The sequence below is a fragment of the Halyomorpha halys genome, unplaced genomic scaffold (assembly GCF_000696795.3).
Source record: "Halyomorpha halys isolate HHAL.00 unplaced genomic scaffold, Hhal_1.1 Scaffold337.1, whole genome shotgun sequence".
In the NCBI taxonomy this organism is placed as follows: domain Eukaryota; kingdom Metazoa; phylum Arthropoda; class Insecta; order Hemiptera; family Pentatomidae; genus Halyomorpha; species Halyomorpha halys.
The window spans coordinates 511974-532039 of NW_027104734.1; the positions used below are offsets into that span (position 1 = coordinate 511974).

Sequence of the window (20066 nt, forward strand, 5' to 3'; positions counted from 1 at the left end):
TAAAATTACTAATCAAGAGTCAAAAAGACTAAACTTACCTTTAGAGTAAAGTATTTTTATTGGTGAAATTACAACATCTGTATTTTCTGGTAAATCACCTAAATGAGATTTCATGTGAAGCATTGTAGACAATCGACTAGCTTGAATAGATACTAAATTTCCTCCCACACCATTCATCACTGGTTGAAAGGCAGGTAAGGTTTTGTACCTTTCCATAAAATTCTTAAGTGATATGCCTCCAAGTCTAAAAAACATCAATAATGTCAACTATTTTACCTAAATATAATAATTAAATAATTTTTATAAATAATATAACCTGTAATAATTTTTAAAAAATTTATATTGTTTTTTATTTGGTCCTTTATTCATATTACATCCAGAACTCGGCCTTTAGTGCAGCAAGAAAAATTTATACCTTTGTTAGGCATGGATATCGTGATCACTAATCTTAATTTTTTTTGTTTGGCAGTGTTAGTAAATCAGAATTATATCACTCTTAGAATTTCTTTAAATTCTAATATATATATGATGACGATTTTAGTTATGTTTTTATTTGTATGTATCAATGTTAAATATTGTTCATTTGTTTTGTTGAACCAAAAAGTAAACTAACCAATTTTCATCAGTAAAATATGGAGTCACAAAAGACATCGTTTAGAGCTTCAAGATGGTGGCGCTATTCTGAAGTTGGTAGAATTGCAGCCATATTGAGCAGATTCAACTTTATTTATCTTCTTATCATGATTGTAATTACAGTAGATTTAAGAAAAAATAGAAGTTGATAATAAGTGTTACAGAATAATATTCATAAAGAAAATCATAAGCAAAAGCTCAAAACTGTTGAGCTGCAATCAATTTTTGCAACAAACATCTAGGTAGGGGACTCTTTGGAACACTTATTGTTTAGGCGCGAATAAGATCATATCTTCTGGAAGCAGGAGGGTGCAGACCATCCTTTGTCACTGTCATTGGTTGACATCTAGAGAAAGAAGACATCAAGAATCACCAGACATCCAAGAAGATTATAGATAAAAAAAGAAAGAGATTCTTTGTTTGAATGGAGGAGAGATTGAATGTGTTCTGAAAAGAATAGAGGACAAGAGAAGCATATATAATCGGTTAGTTTGCTCTACCTAGGATTTAATTAGATTTGTAAAAGTATCCATTAATTTAGTTAGTGTCTTTGTTCTGATTGCCTGGAAAACCTGCCCTGAGATGATTCAATAATGCAATAAAATTTAAAATAAAAGTCTCATATCTAGTTAATATTTGATCTTTCCATTTGAATCTTGTCATCTTCAGAGCTACATACATTTTAGAATGAGAATAAATAAAAATTATTAAATTCCCTTTTATTTATTTTAAATAAATTTTGAATATTACAATATCATCATATTACAATATATTACAATCACACTACAACATAATTACGAAAATATAGTAAATATTCATTTAAATTGTACAGTAGCATGGTTGTTCTATGTTATTTATTAATTGTATATGGATTGTAACAACATCATACCAGTATCATGTAACTTAATTTTTATCATTAAATTACATGATTAATACTCAATTCTTTTAACACTAATAATGCAGTGGATTTCACATAATTTTAGGATGTTTCAACATTTTTAACCAATAAAATATACTCATATAAATTCAACTCTTAAATTTCATTGAAAGATTTGGTTGTCAGAGCACCTCAAACATTTTTTTGTAGGGAGAAAGATCTTCAATAGTGATACCTCTGGCTTACGAGAATAAATAAGCAGCAACTTGAAAATAAAATAGGAAAAACTAGCTATATTATTAGCTTCTCTCAGTCATTTAAAAATAGTGAAATTTGAAAGTCACATTCCCATTTAATTGAAATAAGTTCATTTTCCAAAAAAAAAAAAATTTGAACAACAATTAATAAATGAGAATAAACCTTACTAAAATTTATAGTTTCAAAAAAAATTCCTGAATCATATTCATATAAGTGGTTATTTAATTTAAAGGTAAATAGTATTATCAAAAAATGCCACCATGAGTCTTTTCTTAGATTTAATAGGCCTAAGGCCAATATTTTTCTGAAAGGTTCTACCATTTTTAAAGAAAAACATTTCAAGTTTTATGGTGTATAATCTATTGCAAATATAATACTAAAATTAATTTTAATACTAACATACAAATGTACTGAATCTAACACACTAAAGTAAATCAATTATTATTTATTATTAAGCTAAAACTATGGACCTATTTCCAGTTATAACTAAAAAATATAGTGAAACTAATGAATTATTGGATCTATATAATTATATATATATATATACATACGTGCTGATCAACATGGCTAAAATAACTGGAACCCAACCAGAATAAACCACCTTAGAAGTATGTGGATTTCTCCTTGCAAACCAAAATAAAAATGGTAACATCATAACGTAAACAACGATTATGACAATGCAAACCCAGATATTATTATCTAAAACAAAAGAAATACATAACATAATTTTACTATAAATTAATAATCTTAAAAATATATTCAGTATTTTAAATGAATAAAATTTGAAAGATGAAATTAAAATAATTTTCTGAAATACCAATTTATAAATTTGAGATAAAAAAAACATCATAAATCTGAAACATTGTGTCAGAATATCCCGCTATGATATTCATATGCATATATGATCAATAAATAATTAATTTTAGCTTTGACCAGTTTATTAGATCAATAATTTTAATGATAAGTAAATAATTTTATATAGTATAATTTAGAATAACTTTGGTATATCCTTATTTCATACAATAATTACATTATAATATTTACAAATTAATTTAATTCCAAACACCTTGATGACTACTCTGTTATGGAAAAATATATTTAAATTCACAATAGTTAAATTAATTCATGGTATTCATAAGAAAAAAGGGGGGATTCTCACCTATTGTTTTGTACAATTCAGTAGCAAGTAATGATATAATTAATATGGAGGTTATATCACCAAGACTTGCAGCCATAGGTGTTGCAATATTGTCAGGATTGACTTTGAAATAGATTGAAAAAATTACGATAAATCCAGTAACAACAGCTAGAATAGACAAATTTATTATTTTAAAATTACAAACATATACACATAGTAAAATAAATACATGAGCTAACATCACAAAACATGAAAATATAATAATATGAATAAAGGTATTCATACCAAGGATAAAACTTGCAAGTGACGCAGTTGAAATACAACATGCAAACAGCATAATTGTGTGTTCTGGAATTACCAAATTTCCTTCCAATACAATCAAAAGACATCCAGTGGAACAAGCCAATATTGCGATTACAATAGCTTGTAACTGAAATATAATATTTAATATTAGTTACCAGTTTAGTACATTTTTTTACTAATATTACCTATATGTAAGCTACTTATTTATTTCCAATATAAACAAATTAAAAAAAAAATTAAATCTAAACAGTAACCTTTCTGACCTACTTTCTTCCTGACCCATGAAGGGTCAGGAATGAAGTACTGTTACTGGTAACAGTCTAGATTAACGGTTGTGCAAGGAGATGATTTCCAATATGTATGATGTTTAATTGAAAAAAAAAATTATGTGATTGAAATTAAAGGGTGGATCCGATAGACAGATAGAATGGTATGTCCACAGCAGTAAATATAATAATAAACTTCATAAATTGTTGCACAACAAATTAACAAAATATTAGAACAATATTGGGTAATATTTTATCTAGTATTGGGATAATATTTAAGGATTAAAAAATATATAAGTTTTATAGGATAAAATACTCACAATTAAGTATAATTAATTGTAAAATTATTTATAAAGATAATTTACTTCCATTACAGATGTAAATACATAATATGGAATCTAGAAAGTGGTAATAATAACTATGTCTCACAATCATTAATTTGACTATAAAAATAAGAACAAAAATTCATAATACTTTTGGTTGCACACAAAGATTAATTTAAATAAACTATACAACAAAAAACGATGGACTCCATATTTCGCTATAAATAAGTAATCAAAGTTTGTATTGAGCATTTTGTTGATTTGACAAGGTTAGTAGAAACTTTCATACCAATAATTTCTTACACTGTTTATCTTTAAGATTAGCAATCAATACCGCAAGTATTATTATACTTGTATTTAAATTATAAGTATTATGTTGAAACTAAACATACACATTACAATGATTCTTTCATTATTTTATGTTAAGTTGTTCGTAACAACAGTTTACTTTCAGGAAAATCATTTCTGCTTTGTTAGGTTAGTCTTTTGCTGTTCCACAACTTTATGTGCTTGTTCACTACTTCAAAATGGTTTTAGCAAATGAAACAGTAGCCAGGATCATTGGGTGGCTAGAAGACAGGAGATATCAGTGTTTAGTGGTTGAAATATACAGGTTACCAGAAAATAGGGAGACTGGTAATCTTTATCTGGTAATGGAGAAACCAGGTTCAGGCAAACTGAGAGCAACAGTTACACTTAATTATGACACAGACTCTCCTAAATCACTGTTATAACCGAATAATGAATACTGTAGTGATGAATTACCCGATCTGTGAATAACAATGTAGATGCAATACAGAAGCAGTTTGCTGAAATTCATTTTCTATTAAGGGTTATTCAGTTCAATTTCTATTAGGGTTTAACTAGCTACCATAGTTCAGCTCACCGGGATATATCAGGCTTAAGTTTTCTTAGGAACCTAGCCTGGTAATAGAAGGATTAGGCACAAATAATGTTTTCAGACGATTTCAGATTTTCATTATTCGCTTCGATCACTGGGTTAGAGTGTGGAGATAGTCAGGACAGCATTTTGCTCAGTACAATATTTTTGATCGGTTGTCTTAAGGAGGTAGGGTAGTAACAGTTTGGGATGTGGTCACTTCAGAGGCATAGAATTATCTCCATGTGCTCCTGAGAAGGAGCATAAATTGCACAAAGGTATGTATCTAACATCTTGGAAGATTTTTGATGCTTACATCCGTAATGATTTAATTTTGATAAACGATAAAGTGCTAGTACATGTTGAAAGTGTGGTGAGGCCTAATTTAATGGGGTCTAGTGTCGGAGCTGATAAGACTTGAGTTTGAAAATTTTTTTCACAGCAGTGATTTGTGCTTGGTGGTCCTAGGGGGTAGGAAAATACATCTTTCCAGTAATCTTTAGTACAGGTTAAGTGAGAAAGGTGAGGGTGAGGGCACCCACCCTAGGGTCTGTCAATATCTCCGTAACCGTCAGTTGTAAAAGAACGCTGATGGTGTAGATTCATTAATTTTTAAATTAATATCTATTAATTTTGTTATAAAATTTTCTTTCTCAGTTAAGTTGTCATAGAACTACTCATTTCCACAGAAACCCCATATCAAAGTCTCATATTGACCAATTTGGAAATTTAAGCAACAAAATAACACATTCTTAGCTTATTTTATGGTACCTTCATCATTGAAACATTTCCAACAGTATAGTAACTGAAGGAGTGGCAGTTATGTACAAGCTCAATCTCAGAGAAAAGAGGGGTGAAAGGGTAGACATGTTTGAAAAATACTAATTTGAAGGTGAAAAAAATATTTAGCAGAATCCCTTGAGTTCCATTCCACAGTTTCGATTTTTGGCGAAAAACATCTCGATCTACAGTAAAACTTGTTAAGATTTACAAGATACAATATGATTTGAACAGGCATTCATGATTGTTTGTTTACGAGAATATCCTTTTAATATACCCGGGAAACCAAGAGCGTCATTTGTTTTTATCGTTACGATACAAGGAATGGTCATCACTCTCTTTAGTAAATATATCAAGTTCATCAAGTTGTAATAATTTCTTTGCAAAACCTGGAAAACAAATTCAGTTCGTTAATGTTTATGTAAGAGTGATCTTGTTTTAGCAAAAACCGAGAAAGACAGCGAGTTGTACACTGATGGAGGATATGAAATCCCTCCAGTTACAAGTACTACGGGATACGACATATTTGTCAAGTTTCAACATTAAAGCATTGTATTTTAGTGGCTCTTTGTAGAACAAGCGTTTCTTAGCATGCCCTAAGGCTGCCAAGAACCTTGAAAGGAAGGTAAGGTATATCTTATCACTAATCCATGCTTTAACAGGATGTGACACCCCGATCCGTTTAGTTTATTAGGAAATAAAAACAAACATTAGTTATGATATCCTTTCTGTTATTCAAGCACTGTCTTGTATTGGGGAAGGCTAACCGATGTGCCAGCAGCTCTTAGATAGGCTACAAATTTTCTGCCTTTGCCATAACGCCCTTTTTAGGTTTCCTTTGCAGTTTTGGTCTTATTATGCGTATGTAGCAAGGGAGGTGACAACTAAAAGGTGAGACGACAAAACCTTCCCGAAGACCTCAAAAACCAAAGAGCTAGTGGAAGAGTCTAGCAAAAGCCTCCGAGCGGCTAATCGACATCCTGGAAGACTACAATACAAATCAAGATTAAGGTCCACGAGGTAGGTTCACATGGGCTACACCCGATCGGTGTGAGTTACTTCCAATAAGCTGACGGGGTAGACGGATCCTGGGGAAAAAAAGGGGATTAAAAACTTGAAGAAACTTGGAATTAGGATTTGAACCCATTACCTTAAGGAGGTGCGCTTTTTGCAAGGACCTTATCCCACATGGCAACACCGTAGTAATACATTTGAGAGAAAAAACTAATATGAAATAAAGTATAAATCTGACTTTATATAAATATATATTTTATATTCATTTATACCTGCACCAAAGCAATGTTTCCAGTCATGATTGACAAATGATCTTTGGAGTTGTTCATCATGCCTAGATTCGCTTCGGTAGAAAGTCGAGCTGCTAATGTCATTTCTAGATTCCCTTTTAAACCAAGAAGAGCAGGAACCAAGACAATTATTTCCGGAACTTCTTTAAATGCCAGCCACTCCTTCAAAATATTACATAATACAGTAAATTTCAATTAAATTAAAATATCTATTAGTCTCAAATACAAAATTATAAAAAATAATAATAATATAAAATTCTATAATTACCTGAATATAATCAAAATATAACCCAGCTAAAACCATTGCTCCACCAGCTATAAAAAATGGTATTGTAACCTGTTTTAAAAGAGCCCAGACTGAATCATCATCGGCTCTTTCTTGGTCACAAATTTCAGGGCCAATTTTCATTGAGCTACTGTTAGGACTGGTTTCCATCTTGCCACGGTCTTTACTGAAACATTAAAAGTTCAAATTGATAGTTATTGTTGAAGAATTTGGTAATACAACTTAAAATTATGATAAAAGTTTAATATTACATCTTTCTGTTTAATGCACAAGTCAACACGATTAGTTAATGAAACAGATATGTTGAGATTACCAAATTAAGCTTAGTATAAAATCATATCGGTAATTGTAGTACCGTATATTGTTCTAAAATATATTGGTGTTCGGAAAAATTTAATAATAAATATAATAATGATAGCTTTTAGAAGACTTTAAATTGAAGGGATCGAGAGAGCTTTGGTAAAACTTCCTATTGTTCCGGTTCACACGATGATGGTTGTCCGGAAGACGGGACCATTAGCATGATGCTATTTGCAAGAGAAGTTCCTTCGGGAGACATCATTCCATCTCGGAATTAAAGGGAAGGAAATAATATTGCATTATTGGCACGCGACGACTTTTTTGTCACTTCTGTGTTTTAAAAGTGTGTTGTTGTTTGTTAATGTTTATTTTATAATTAATTCAATTTGAATAAAAGGGGTGTACATGTCTATAATGACAAATTAACTACTGATATGTTAATGTAGCCAAAAAAAAAGAGTATCCCGAATTACTTTAATAATTAAAAAAGAATATAACGAGATGTTTCATGTTATATAATGAGGAAATATAAAACTAAGTTCAACAGACAAAGCTATCCAGACATAGTTAAAAAGAAATCAAATATTAATTTTATTGGTATTTCTTTTTTTAGTTTACAGTAAATTTAAATAAATATTATTTATTTAATTTATAATACTTCCAAATTCAATTTAAAGTAAATGATCAAAATATCTGAAAAGCGGTCATTACTCCCACTCTTATAAATTAACTATTTTGAATTACATTTTCAAATATTGTAATATTATAATATGTGATATTTAAATTTTATTATGTATTATGTACATTTGAGCACACGGTTTTCATAAATGGGGTGTACCAAAAAGTTTGTTACGTTTTTTGTTTTTTTTTTACCTTTTTAATTAAAATGTTTCTGCCTGTACAAGGAAAATTGAAAAATGGTTATTTTATTAAATAGCGGGTAAACAAATGATAGGATAGAGAAATCGAGAGAGATATTTACAAAAATAAATTGATTTCTAGTTAATTTCGAATGCAAAATTTATTTATATATATACATACATATATGTATATATGTATATATGCAAATATCATAAAAAATACTACCCCCTACGAAGATAAACGTAATGAACTACTTTATAGTACACTAAACTGTCAGTAATTAGTGTTGCTAGCAGACATCTGTAGATATAGATTTCCCACAATAAATTAACCAACTACTGATTTTTTAGTAAGTACATTTTTTATGAAGTGTTTCTTTTAAAAAACTGTATTTCTGGAACTATTGAGTGTATACCGCTCTGTTAGGAGTAATATTTTAGTAAATGTTCTCTACTTTAAATGATGTTCTATTAGGTTTCCTAAAGCTGTAGGTAGTTTTAACGATATGTTGCTCCAAATAAAAAAATATTTTTTTTTAACGTTTTGAAACAGCCGCCATTTTTTTATTAACTATACTTGGCAAGCACATCAATTCTGATTAGTAACGGTAAATAGTTTTCATTAAATAAAAAATCGGGATGATATAATCGATTTTTTTTCTTCTCGTACTCTAATTTTTACCTTTAAAGTACGTAAGCATCGAGAGAGAAAAAAAAAAAAAAAAAAAAGAACACACTAAAAGATACTGCCGAACTAATATCCCTCATCAACCAATTCTGGTTGCCTCTGAGTACAAAACTGCGGCATTAAGCTAATAATATGTCGAAGGAATTTACTTTTTAATTACTTATATTTTTATAAATTATGCTTGATTATTTGTGTGCATATCTATACAATACATTCATTGTAAAATTTATATACTTTATATATAGTACCGTGGGACATTTCTTATTACAATGTCACTAAATAGGTACCGTCTCTCACTATTCCCAAATTACTAAGTCGATTTTGCAACAAATGTCTGAAAAATATTTTTAGTTAAAAATAGTAAGCCAAAGACAAAGCTAATTTCTATATCATTTGAATTCAAATAGATGTATTCAATAATTATTTTTATATTTATGTGAGTACTATTCTCTTTTTGGTAATGTTTTTTTTATTTTCTCAAGATCAGAATGGAACCCGGCGCATCATGTAATATTTTAGCAACCTAGGACGACAAAAAAGAATTTTGCTAGCTATTCCAATACTTATAATGACCTAATCTATCAACAGATACTCTAGAATACTAGAAAACATTAGTTTAGGATTAATGAAGTTAAGATAAATAAAGCAGGTATAAATGCCAAGGTACCTAGTGTCAACCATAACATACGTTTCCTTGTGTTATGTGAATTATACGATTACTCTAGTGATAGCTTTGTATTTTCGATAAGCATATGACCAATAAGGTGCAAATTTCCAGCCAACTTTTCTCTATAAGGTACGTTGTTGACTTATAATAATAAGTTAGAAAAAAGATGTTTTTTAAATTTATAAAACATTCCCTTTATGTAGAATACAAACAAAGTTCATTGGCCTGTTTAAAAGGTAGAGAAATATATGAGAAAAATTATGACATACAATTTTGTTGAACGCAAAAGTATTTTTATTATCTGCTAAGTAGAAAGGAATTTTTCATCAGTAAAATATACGTAATAATGTATAAATACGAAATGAATAAAATCTACAAGTTTTGTGTAGACAGGGGGACTCGTGTTAAAGATCTTACTTTTTTAATTGTTATAGTTTTGGAAAAAAGGGTCTTAAGACCAGGGAAGGCGAATATTTCAGACAAAAAAAGTTTTTTCTGTTGCTATAAAAATTCGAATTTTAAGATTTCTTAAAGTGGGAATAACAAATATCAACTTTGTTCTGACCAAGAATACAACAATTTAACATAAGATAACAAAGCTGTATACACATGAATGGAATCGGGAGAGATCGGGCTGTCTCGGCTTTTCCCCATCTAAACAAGGAGTCTCATTTTTTCTCCTTTAGTTATTCATCAAATTCTTTAATATTTTTTTGTTTATCTATTGTCTATTACTGAAAAGAATAAGAACTGGTAATTTAGTCCAAATGAATAAAATTTTATGTACTTAAGAGTTTTTTGAAAATTCGGATTTAAGCTGTGTTAAAATATTTCAATATGGATGAAGCCTAGCTGATATTAAAGATCACTCGATTGTACATTGGTATATCGAGTTTGATCAAAATCGTTAGGGCCGTTTTTGAAAAAAAAAATCGATTCTATAAGGTGATAGATAGGTATATGAAAGTGAAATGTATTTACCACTACCAGGTAGTAGGGTGCGTATATACACATGTATTTTAGCAGTAAGCTGGAAATATATACATATGTATTCAAGTAGTAGGCTGTGAATTTGTATACATGCATTCAGGTAGCAGGTTGTGAATAAACATACAGGCATTCACTTAGATGTCGCCTGTTTGTCGTATATATTTTTCCTTAATGCTTAGCTAACTTGAAAAAGATTTAAAATATATTTTTAGTTGTCTACAATAAAATATAGAACTAATATATAATAATAAATATATAAAAGAAGATAATTATTTTTTTTTTATTTCTGAAAGCATTTCTATGAATACAATTTTACTTTATTATTAGAATGGTTTTACATATTTTGCGTAAATCAGTGATACGTATCTATTAGGTTGTAAAATAAGTTCGTAGCGTCTTTTATTGGCGATTTCAATAAAAACTTCAGATTCTTGTAAATATTTTTAATCAATTATATATGACCCATTTTGATCTATTACATGTTGCCGCCTTTCAGGTATTTTTTTAGTTCCGTCCTCCCAAAAGTTCTTCAGTCCTCTATGTGCGTTTTGCAATTCTCGAGCGAATTAAAGTATTTCTCGTTAAGAGAGTTTTGAAGGGCCTGAAATAAGTGAAAATCTGTTGGGGCAAGGTCTGGTGAATAGGGTGGGTAGTGGATCATGTCCCAGCCAAACTCCAATAATTTCTGCCAGGGCTCCAAAGACATGTGAGGACGGTCGTTATCGTGATGGAAAACTTTGCCTTTGCGATTATGAGACACAAATGATTTGAGACACTCGCATGAGATATGTTAAACGTTTCTGCGATATCCCGCGTCGTAGAGTGAGAGTTGTCTGTGACCAATGCTTGAATTTGGTCATCAAAAGTTGAAGGACGACCCGAGCGCTTTGCGTCTTCCAAGTCAAAATTTCCGGTTCTGAACCGAGCAAACCAATTACGGACGGTGTCTGTCTCCTAAGGCATCATCGCCATACACACTGCAAATTTTGTTAACCGTCTGTGCATCGGATTTTCCTTTTCGGAAATAATAAATCATAAAATGAAGAAAATAAATTTTTTTCTCTTTCATTTTGTGCAAGCAAAATACCACTTAAAGATAAGGAATCTCGGTTGAAACTGATGCATAAAAGCACCTTAACTAATCCTTTTTTAGAATATGTAAACATTATTGGCCAAGTAAACATGATATTATTAACACAGAGAGGATTAAATTGAAATATTGAAACACGCTTCGAACTTATTTTACAACCCAATAGTACACAGATTATTAATTAGTTCAGAACCGGTACTTGTTCAGATTCAATGCTCCGCCAAAAACCAGACATGAGACCATTTCCTCCACAGGTTCTGAGGATAATCAGAAGAAACAGAAAATGAGGTGGAATTATTATGCGAAAGTAATTCCAATAAATCTACTGGAAATATCAAAACTATATTCAATTCTTTAGAAACATTTAATTATAAGTTACTTTAATGATTTTAAATAATTATATTTTATATATTAAAGTCTTTATATAATAATTATACATATTTACGTTTTTAAGCTAAGCTGTTCACACACATACTGACACACAGACCATTTTGTAAGACTTGGTTATTTGGTCTCAGAGCTGAGGCCCTCTTACATGTACATGTAATTTCGTTAACATGTATTTTCGTTGAAAAATCGAATTAATAATTTGTACGATCACAACATTCCCTTACTATATATTTCATAGATAGGTAAATGAAAGTAAAAATTAATGTTTAAATAAATAAATTTTAGTCTCAAAACTATTTATCTTTCTTTATAAGTCCGACGTTTCGACCAATTCGGTAATCCTAAAAATTAAAATATTTAATTAAAAAATTAAAAGTTAATTTTCAATTTAGTATGAAGAATTGACAAAATAGGATATAGCAAAAATTGGTCCATTTTAAATTTAGATACTTTTATTAAAGTGCCAATTATTTATTTCACATGTAAACAAATTATCTAAAATTCTCTTCACATTTACAAAGCTATTTGTTTACTTAGATAAGCCTATAAACGAATAGGCATTAATATCTTATGTGGTAATATATTAAATATATCCAAACCTATACGTATTTTTTAAATTCAGTTGTTAGAAATAATGGGAAAAATCATACCATAGAAGAAATATTTTTTCCTGGCAGAGCACTTAAAATATTATACAGATCGTAGTAGGAACTAAATTCGTGGGTATAAAGTTTTGAAAGCATGAGGTTTTATTGAGGAAGTCGACAAGTGACATAAAAAAGAGAAAGATGAATGAAAAGGATTGTATTGTATTGAAATTGTAGAAATAACATTACTAGCCAACTTGAGACAATAGAACAAAGTTATCAACGTTTTTAAATATAACATCATGAGATCGTGATAATCTGACGTCTTTATCCAACGATAGTGATAACAAGCAGGGCTGGAACGAGGTGTTTTGCTGGGAGGTAGGTTGGAAGAGCTCAATTTACTCGAATCGCCCCCCCCCCCCTCAAGCAATAAAAGTTTTATAATGTTATTAATGTAATATATTACGACATAAATATCACCATAAACTCATTTTAGTGATTCAATTAAGTCCTAAACAATAAAGAAAATTCAGAGAAAAATATTTTTATATGATTTGTCGCCAATGAAATTCTGTCCACCGGGGTAAGTTCACCCTTTACTACCCTAGTTCTTGTCATAAACGCCAAGCACACTGTTAAATTAATCTATGGGTTATATGAATTCTGGTCTTAGTTATTTTCATTTTCGTACCCGAATTAAAAAGGATAGATAATTAAAAAATACGAAACAGACATTCTTACATCAACAGTCCATTCTTACGATTAGACATATTTTTGAAGAATGTACTCACTATTTGCCAGTAATAATAAGGATAGGACTGACCCCAAATTTATCAGCTCTCGCAGATGAGGAAGCTAAAATTACACTAGTGTTTGAATTTTTAAAAGCACATCGCCTTCTTTGAAATTATAACTCCTCTTCGATTGATTTTAAAAAAAACAACCCCCCCAAAAAAAAAAGTTTTTTAAAAAAAATTTTTAATTTTTATATTTTTTATTTATTTTATTTTTTTTATCTCTTTTTTTTTTTCTTTATCATGCCATAGGCGTTGATGACCAGAGGGTTTTACGCCTTTAAAAGCAACTATCAACAACAACAACAACGATCAATAGCTAACACTCTATTTTCTTAATTTTGTACAAACAGTAAGACACTTCCTACGCAACTTCACACAATAACGGGACGAACTAGAATATTTAGGCTGAAACGTTTATGTTATATTAAAAAAAAAAAAAGCCTTAGAAATTCCAATTTTTTAATTTCACTTTAGGCTATGAAACTCAAAATATAAAAACTTGTCCAATGAATTTCAGACTATTTTTCATCCAATTTCTAAAACACCTTAGGGTTTTATAGATATTTCATTCTGTTAATTATTATAAAAACAAAATTTAAAAAGAAGAGATATAATAATATTTCAATGTAAAACTTATAACTAACAAAATACTCCCACTCAAGTTCTTTCTGCGATAAAAATTTAAATTTCTTTAACACAGGATCTACACGTATCCCACTTGTACAAGTGCTTCAGTATTCACAGGCTTGTTATTAAAAACAAATTTCGGCTATTAAACTCGATTTATTCTAATTTCATTATAAAAAGGAACATAATAAACCTAGGCGAAACGAAAGGAAACATACAAGTCAGCAATGTAGATTGTTAATTATAAAACCTAAAATAATTAGTGCTACATAACCTATTAATTCATCATTATTCCTAGAATTTTTATCAGAAACTTTTTTAATTTAATTATCCAGACATATAATATATTCATAAGTATATATTTGTTATTTGTTAAATCCAAAATAAACTCCTTATTAAACTAATTAACAAAATTTGAAACGTATTTACACCGCATCAACACAATCTTAAACACGAGTTAATTGTTAAATCCAAAAGTTAGTGAAATTCTTTAATTAATTAAAACATGGAGAGTACAAATATTGATGTTTCCAGTTCTAAAACAATGCAAACTGAGAACAAATGTGTGGATGCAACAGAAGGACCCTTTGATTTGTGCTAAAAAAAATCGATACCCGACGGATCGGCCTCAAATTCTGGCCAACTGGTGCCAATCCATCCAAACGCTTGCTCATGCACAAATTTGCTGTTGTTTGGCAAAGGTGTAGAGGCACTTTTACAGTTTCTCAACGAGAACAATTTTTTAAAAAATAGAACAATTAATAAAATGAATAGAAGGCGAATGTTTGTTTAGAAGGCAAGCAATTTATTTTGTTATTGTGTTGCTATAAGGCAATGAATAGATGAGAAAATAATATTCTCACGAAGGATAATCATATTATGATTTCAGATTCCTAAGCTCCGTGATTAGTATGACAATTTAAAATAAAAATATAAAATGAAATATGATCAATGTATGGTTTCACCGTCAATATAAATATACATACAAAACAGTCTAATCAAAATTAATAACAATCCTTACTTTTAAACCAAAGATAGAATTACAACACAAGAACTTCAGCCATCACATCACTAATTCCTTCAATTAATCATTAAATCTTTTATTATTATTTCTATTATAATGATTATTTTGTTATTGGTATCAGTGACGGATGGTTATTATTATGCCGAGGATTGCCATGTAAATAGACATTTTTTACTGTAAATGATGTCAGGTATCAACTCATTTTTTATGTTTTCACACATTCAGGGTCAATTCCAATTAAAATTTACATATTTTAATTTCTAGAAAATATAATTATATCTTTTATGTCGTTTTCTTTCTCACTTCCCTCATGATTTTAGTTTTAATTTTCATTATTTACATATATGCACTAATCTGGTTTTACCTCTTATTTATTTATTATTTTATTTTTTGTGTGTGAAACATTGGCACAATACTTCACAAGGAGCACTAATTAGTTTTCTTATTTACTAATCGTACCCTCTGACCATCATCTCCTCACAGAAAAGTATTTATATTTGGTTTGTATATGAAACCAAATAGTAATACATAATATTAATTAATCAATGATGTATAATCAATACATTTATTTATGTATTTAGTTTTATGAATGTATTTTAATACATTTTGAGAAATTCAATTTTTATAATTTATTTATTGTTATTTACAACTGTATAAAAATATATACAACAAGTAAATTAGAAAATTACATAAAGTAGGTGACATAGTGACATGATACAAACATGAGGAGAATCTACCCATTGATAGAACTCCAATAACATTTCTAGAGGAGAAGATCTCGAGGCAATCTTCTTTTCAGATGCCTGGGAGGATTATTAGGTAATGAGGGAGAAGCCAGGTTGAAACAAGTGGATTTGGGTGGTTGGGAAGTTTTTCATGGAAGAAATGGTATCTGGTTCAGGCAAAATCTGTAACATATGGGACATTGAGGTCCTGATGGATGACTTGATTTGTGAAAAAGTAAGGAGCATTAAGGATTTTACGAAGGAGTTTGGACTGTAAGGATTGGATTCGGGAGGAATTTGATGGTTTAGTGGAGCCCCAAAGCTCAACTCCGTATGTCCAGATAGGCCTTATAATAGTCATGTAGATCAGTCTTTTGTAATGGATTGGAAGTTTAAACCGTTTGTCTAGTAAATTTTGTAATAGTCGGAATCGACCAGCAGTTTCCTGTTTTTTCAGTCTTGTATAAAATTTAATATTAAAGTCATTTTCATAAGTGAATTTATCATGGGATAAAATTAATATAAAAAATGATTTTCATGAAGAAAATTGCTTGACCCCCCCCCCTTTCTTACCGTACCGATGTTACAAAGAGCTGGTTCCAAAAATAATATATTCCTCCAAAGATAATTTAATATAAAATGAAAAGAAAAAAAGTTTTGAGTATTTCTCGTTTAAGCCTGTGTGTCATTAAAACCAGTTTAGATAATTAAAGGCTTTTAATAGCTAACCGGTCTGCAGAAAGGTAGTTTGCAATATGGGTACTGTTTCAATAGACAGCTATTAGGGCTGCAAATCCGGTTGAATAATCCTATGTGTACAGGGCGTCGGGGGGTTGGGAAATCAAGTTGTTACTGTAAGGTTATATAACGCTCATAAACTTATGAAATTAAGCATTGAAGTAGAGTTCAGATACGGGGATTTCGTTTCGAAGCGTTCTTATTGAAAGTAACATTTGGTCACTAAAAATGCACAACATGAATATTATAACTTAGAACAATCGTACCTCCTTTGAAAAAATGCCATATTTCAAAATATTGCATTTTATGTTTTAAAACATCATAAATAATGCACTAATTTTAAAGTTTCAAATGGGCTTAAATTTTTATAATGATGAGTTAATTTCACCGTGGTGGAAGATGGTTGATAAAAAAATTTTTCCACCCCTTCTCCTTCTCAACTCTTTTCTTTCTTTTCTTACACAGCTTTATATTTTATTTATTTTACTTACATGTTTCATTAATTACATATATTTTCTTCCTCATTTTTTTCCATAACTTTAATTTTAAATAATTATTATTAAATTTAAATATTCATATCTCCTCATTCCTTTCGGATTATATAACTTTATATTTTATTTCTTTAATCCTTATTTTACTTACATATTTAATTACTTATATATACGTTTTATGTTCCACCTTTTATCATCACTTTATTTTAAATAATTTTCATTTTGTACATATATTTACTAACTAGATTTTCATATGTATTTTATTATTCGTTATTTCTTGTTTCTTAATTATATTACTTTTCTTATACGGCTTTTATTTTCTTATGTTACACTCCCTTTCAGCACTATTTGTGTATCTATAATGTTAGTTATTTTCTAATCATACTGAAATTCCTTTTATTCATTATGGTTTTATTTTGTTTTTGTTCTTATGAAGCCCTGATAAAGAGTTGAAATTCTGACCGAAACGTTGGCACTGATAAAAAGGGCTCTACTTATTTGTGTTCTCAACTGAACGCATCTTCTCCTCATCTAAAGATTTATATTATTCTTTATTTATATTATTATTTATTTATTATTTTATTAGGGAAATTATTCAAAGTAATTTTTTTTTTCAATACGTTATCACATAAATTTATTTAAAATAACATTTACTTGATTCTTTAATTAGGCGAATTCAAAATTTACAATCATTAAATAGATATTTTATTATTTATTGCGTAATAAACTTTATTGATTTATTCGAATGGATTTTATATGTAAACTATTTTACACATTCGATATATTAATAATGACGCATTACGATAGCAATAATTTATTTAGAATGAAGTTGAATTTTTCCAATACTTGGAAATTTATAAGAAATCGTCTTAAAGTGAAATCTGTACAGAACATACCAATAATGATGTCGGCCTTCAATACCAGTTGTCTACTGAAACAGTGAACTGATTCTGAGACCAATAAAGTTTTTCGATACTTCACTCACTTACAGGAAAAAAAAAGATAAAATCCTGGGTATCATGTTTTAAAACCAGTTCCTTCCAACTCACAGATTGACAATACGTGATTTTAATTCAAAGAATATTAAAATTGAAGGTGGTGTCTAGTTTTAGGATAGATTTTGGAAATAATAATGAGAAGGAAATTATTTGCAATTTTGGTGAATTTTAGGAGTCCCATAACCCGTTGTATAGAATCGATAGGCTAGCATAGTGGAATGCCAACTGGTATTCGGAATTTTCTCATATCAGACCTCATTAAAGTTCTAATAAATATAAATATGGGATGAAATATGTAAAAATGTGTAAATTAATTGAATTAGGTAAATATATTTAAATTTATTTAATTAAATCAGCTCAAAATGTGCCAAAATATAAAAAAAAATAGCAACAACAATTATATCACAATTGTCTGTAAAACTACATATTTATTTGCTAATCCTTGCCCTATTAATCACAGGGTGATGACACACTAATCTTTTGTTTTTAATTTAAACTTGGTTACGGATTTTACAAAGGCGGTAAATGCTTGTTATTTTTCGATTTCGAAATTAGCTCGCGCCTTCTGTTCGAAAACTTAAAAGCTGGAATTTACAAAACCATTATCCATGGATCCACCACTGTTCTTCATGGATGCGAAACGTATCCTCTTACACTAAGGCAAGAACAGCGCCTTAAGGTTTTTGAAAATAAAGTATTACCTAAAATATTCGGATCGGAAAAGGATGAGTAACCGGGAGAATTCGGAAGGACAACGCTGAATTGAGGGAACTTTGCCCGGTAAATATAATTCAGGTTAAAAAGATGGTGACTAAGATCGGCGTGTAAAGTTGTGGGACTTAATAATGAACGAATCCCTAGCCGACTGCTAGATCGAAAGGAAGATGAGAAGATTGCGTTTGGTATGATTGGGTAGATTTAGGTTTGGAGGGTGTATCGATGCGGTCGGTGGTATCGGCGACGAACTTTCGGGTTCGCTAAGCTTTTATTATTATTTTTTCTTGTTTTACAATATGGAAAAATGAACACCAATACAGAATACCTAATCTTTTTCAATTTAGAATTCAATGAATTTTCCCATAGTTTTGAAGAAAAAAATACCTCACCTATTTCTATTTTTTACATATGAAAAATTGAATTGAATGAAAGAACCAACAAATCAAAAGTAACTTCTTAGTTGAAGTTTAAAGAGCAATATAATTAAACATAAAATTCTTTTATTATAATGCATTAGATGAAATTGATGTTAGCTCCATGCACAAGTCCTAATCCTTCCTCCAGTGCCAAATCGGACGAACCATTTTTGAAATATATCCATGTCAAGGAAAATACGATTGCGCATTCATAAGCGAAAGTAGAGGATTCAATTTGGTAGAACTGATATGGGTCTATGTAGATAAACCACATGAATCCCCTAAAATTTTATCAAAAACTCGTCACATATATCCTGCAGTCGCATATATGTGACGAGTTTTTGATAGATCAGGCAGAAAGATACGAAACTAAATTCACTCCTATATAAGCTAGTGGAGTTTGCGATTCAGAGAACAAAAAAATATTTTTACTTCCCGCATTAATACAAAGCATCCAATGGTCCCATTTATGTTATTTAAAGATTTTTTCATGTTATGTGGTGATATACGTCCTGAGATTTGAGAGAAAGAAATTCCGAGAAACTGAGTGATTCAGAGAGAGAGAGAAATACTTTATTCATCTATGCTTCCCAAATACATTAGGTTGCTACATCACACAGCATACTAATCAATCCGTAATTCGACATATATAAATTACACATAATTACATGGTATAATAAAATAGAAAGAAAACATTTTTTTTCCCTACAGTTTCCTTTTACAATAAATTTCGGTCTATACACCAAATACAAATATTTCAATTCATTCCTTTTTTTCTTTCCCTTTTCTGTTCCTTCAATTTCACCATTTCACAATTTTTAATTCACCCGATCAACAAATTCACTCTCCCGAATTCACCCTTCTAGATCCTCTCCAGTGACCCGCTAAACAAATTCACTATTACACGGCA

The 20066-nt window shown here is 29.7% G+C and overlaps 1 protein-coding gene across 6 annotated transcripts in view; it reads right to left on the minus strand.

Annotated features, from left to right (window-relative positions):
* LOC106681419 (solute carrier family 41 member 1) overlaps positions 1 to 20066 on the minus strand; it is a 197404-nt gene that overhangs the window by 9128 nt on the left and 168210 nt on the right. For all 6 annotated transcript variants that reach the window (XM_014421732.3, XM_067044640.1, XM_014421733.3 and 3 more), the window contains exons 3-8: positions 7031 to 7214; positions 6745 to 6924; positions 3192 to 3336; positions 2928 to 3074; positions 2320 to 2467; positions 39 to 244 (exon numbers count right to left, since the gene is read on the minus strand). In XM_014421732.3, coding sequence (XP_014277218.1) covers positions 39 to 244; positions 2320 to 2467; positions 2928 to 3074; positions 3192 to 3336; positions 6745 to 6924; positions 7031 to 7214 — 1010 coding nt within the window. The remainder of the gene's footprint in view (positions 1 to 38; positions 245 to 2319; positions 2468 to 2927; positions 3075 to 3191; positions 3337 to 6744; positions 6925 to 7030; positions 7215 to 20066) is intronic.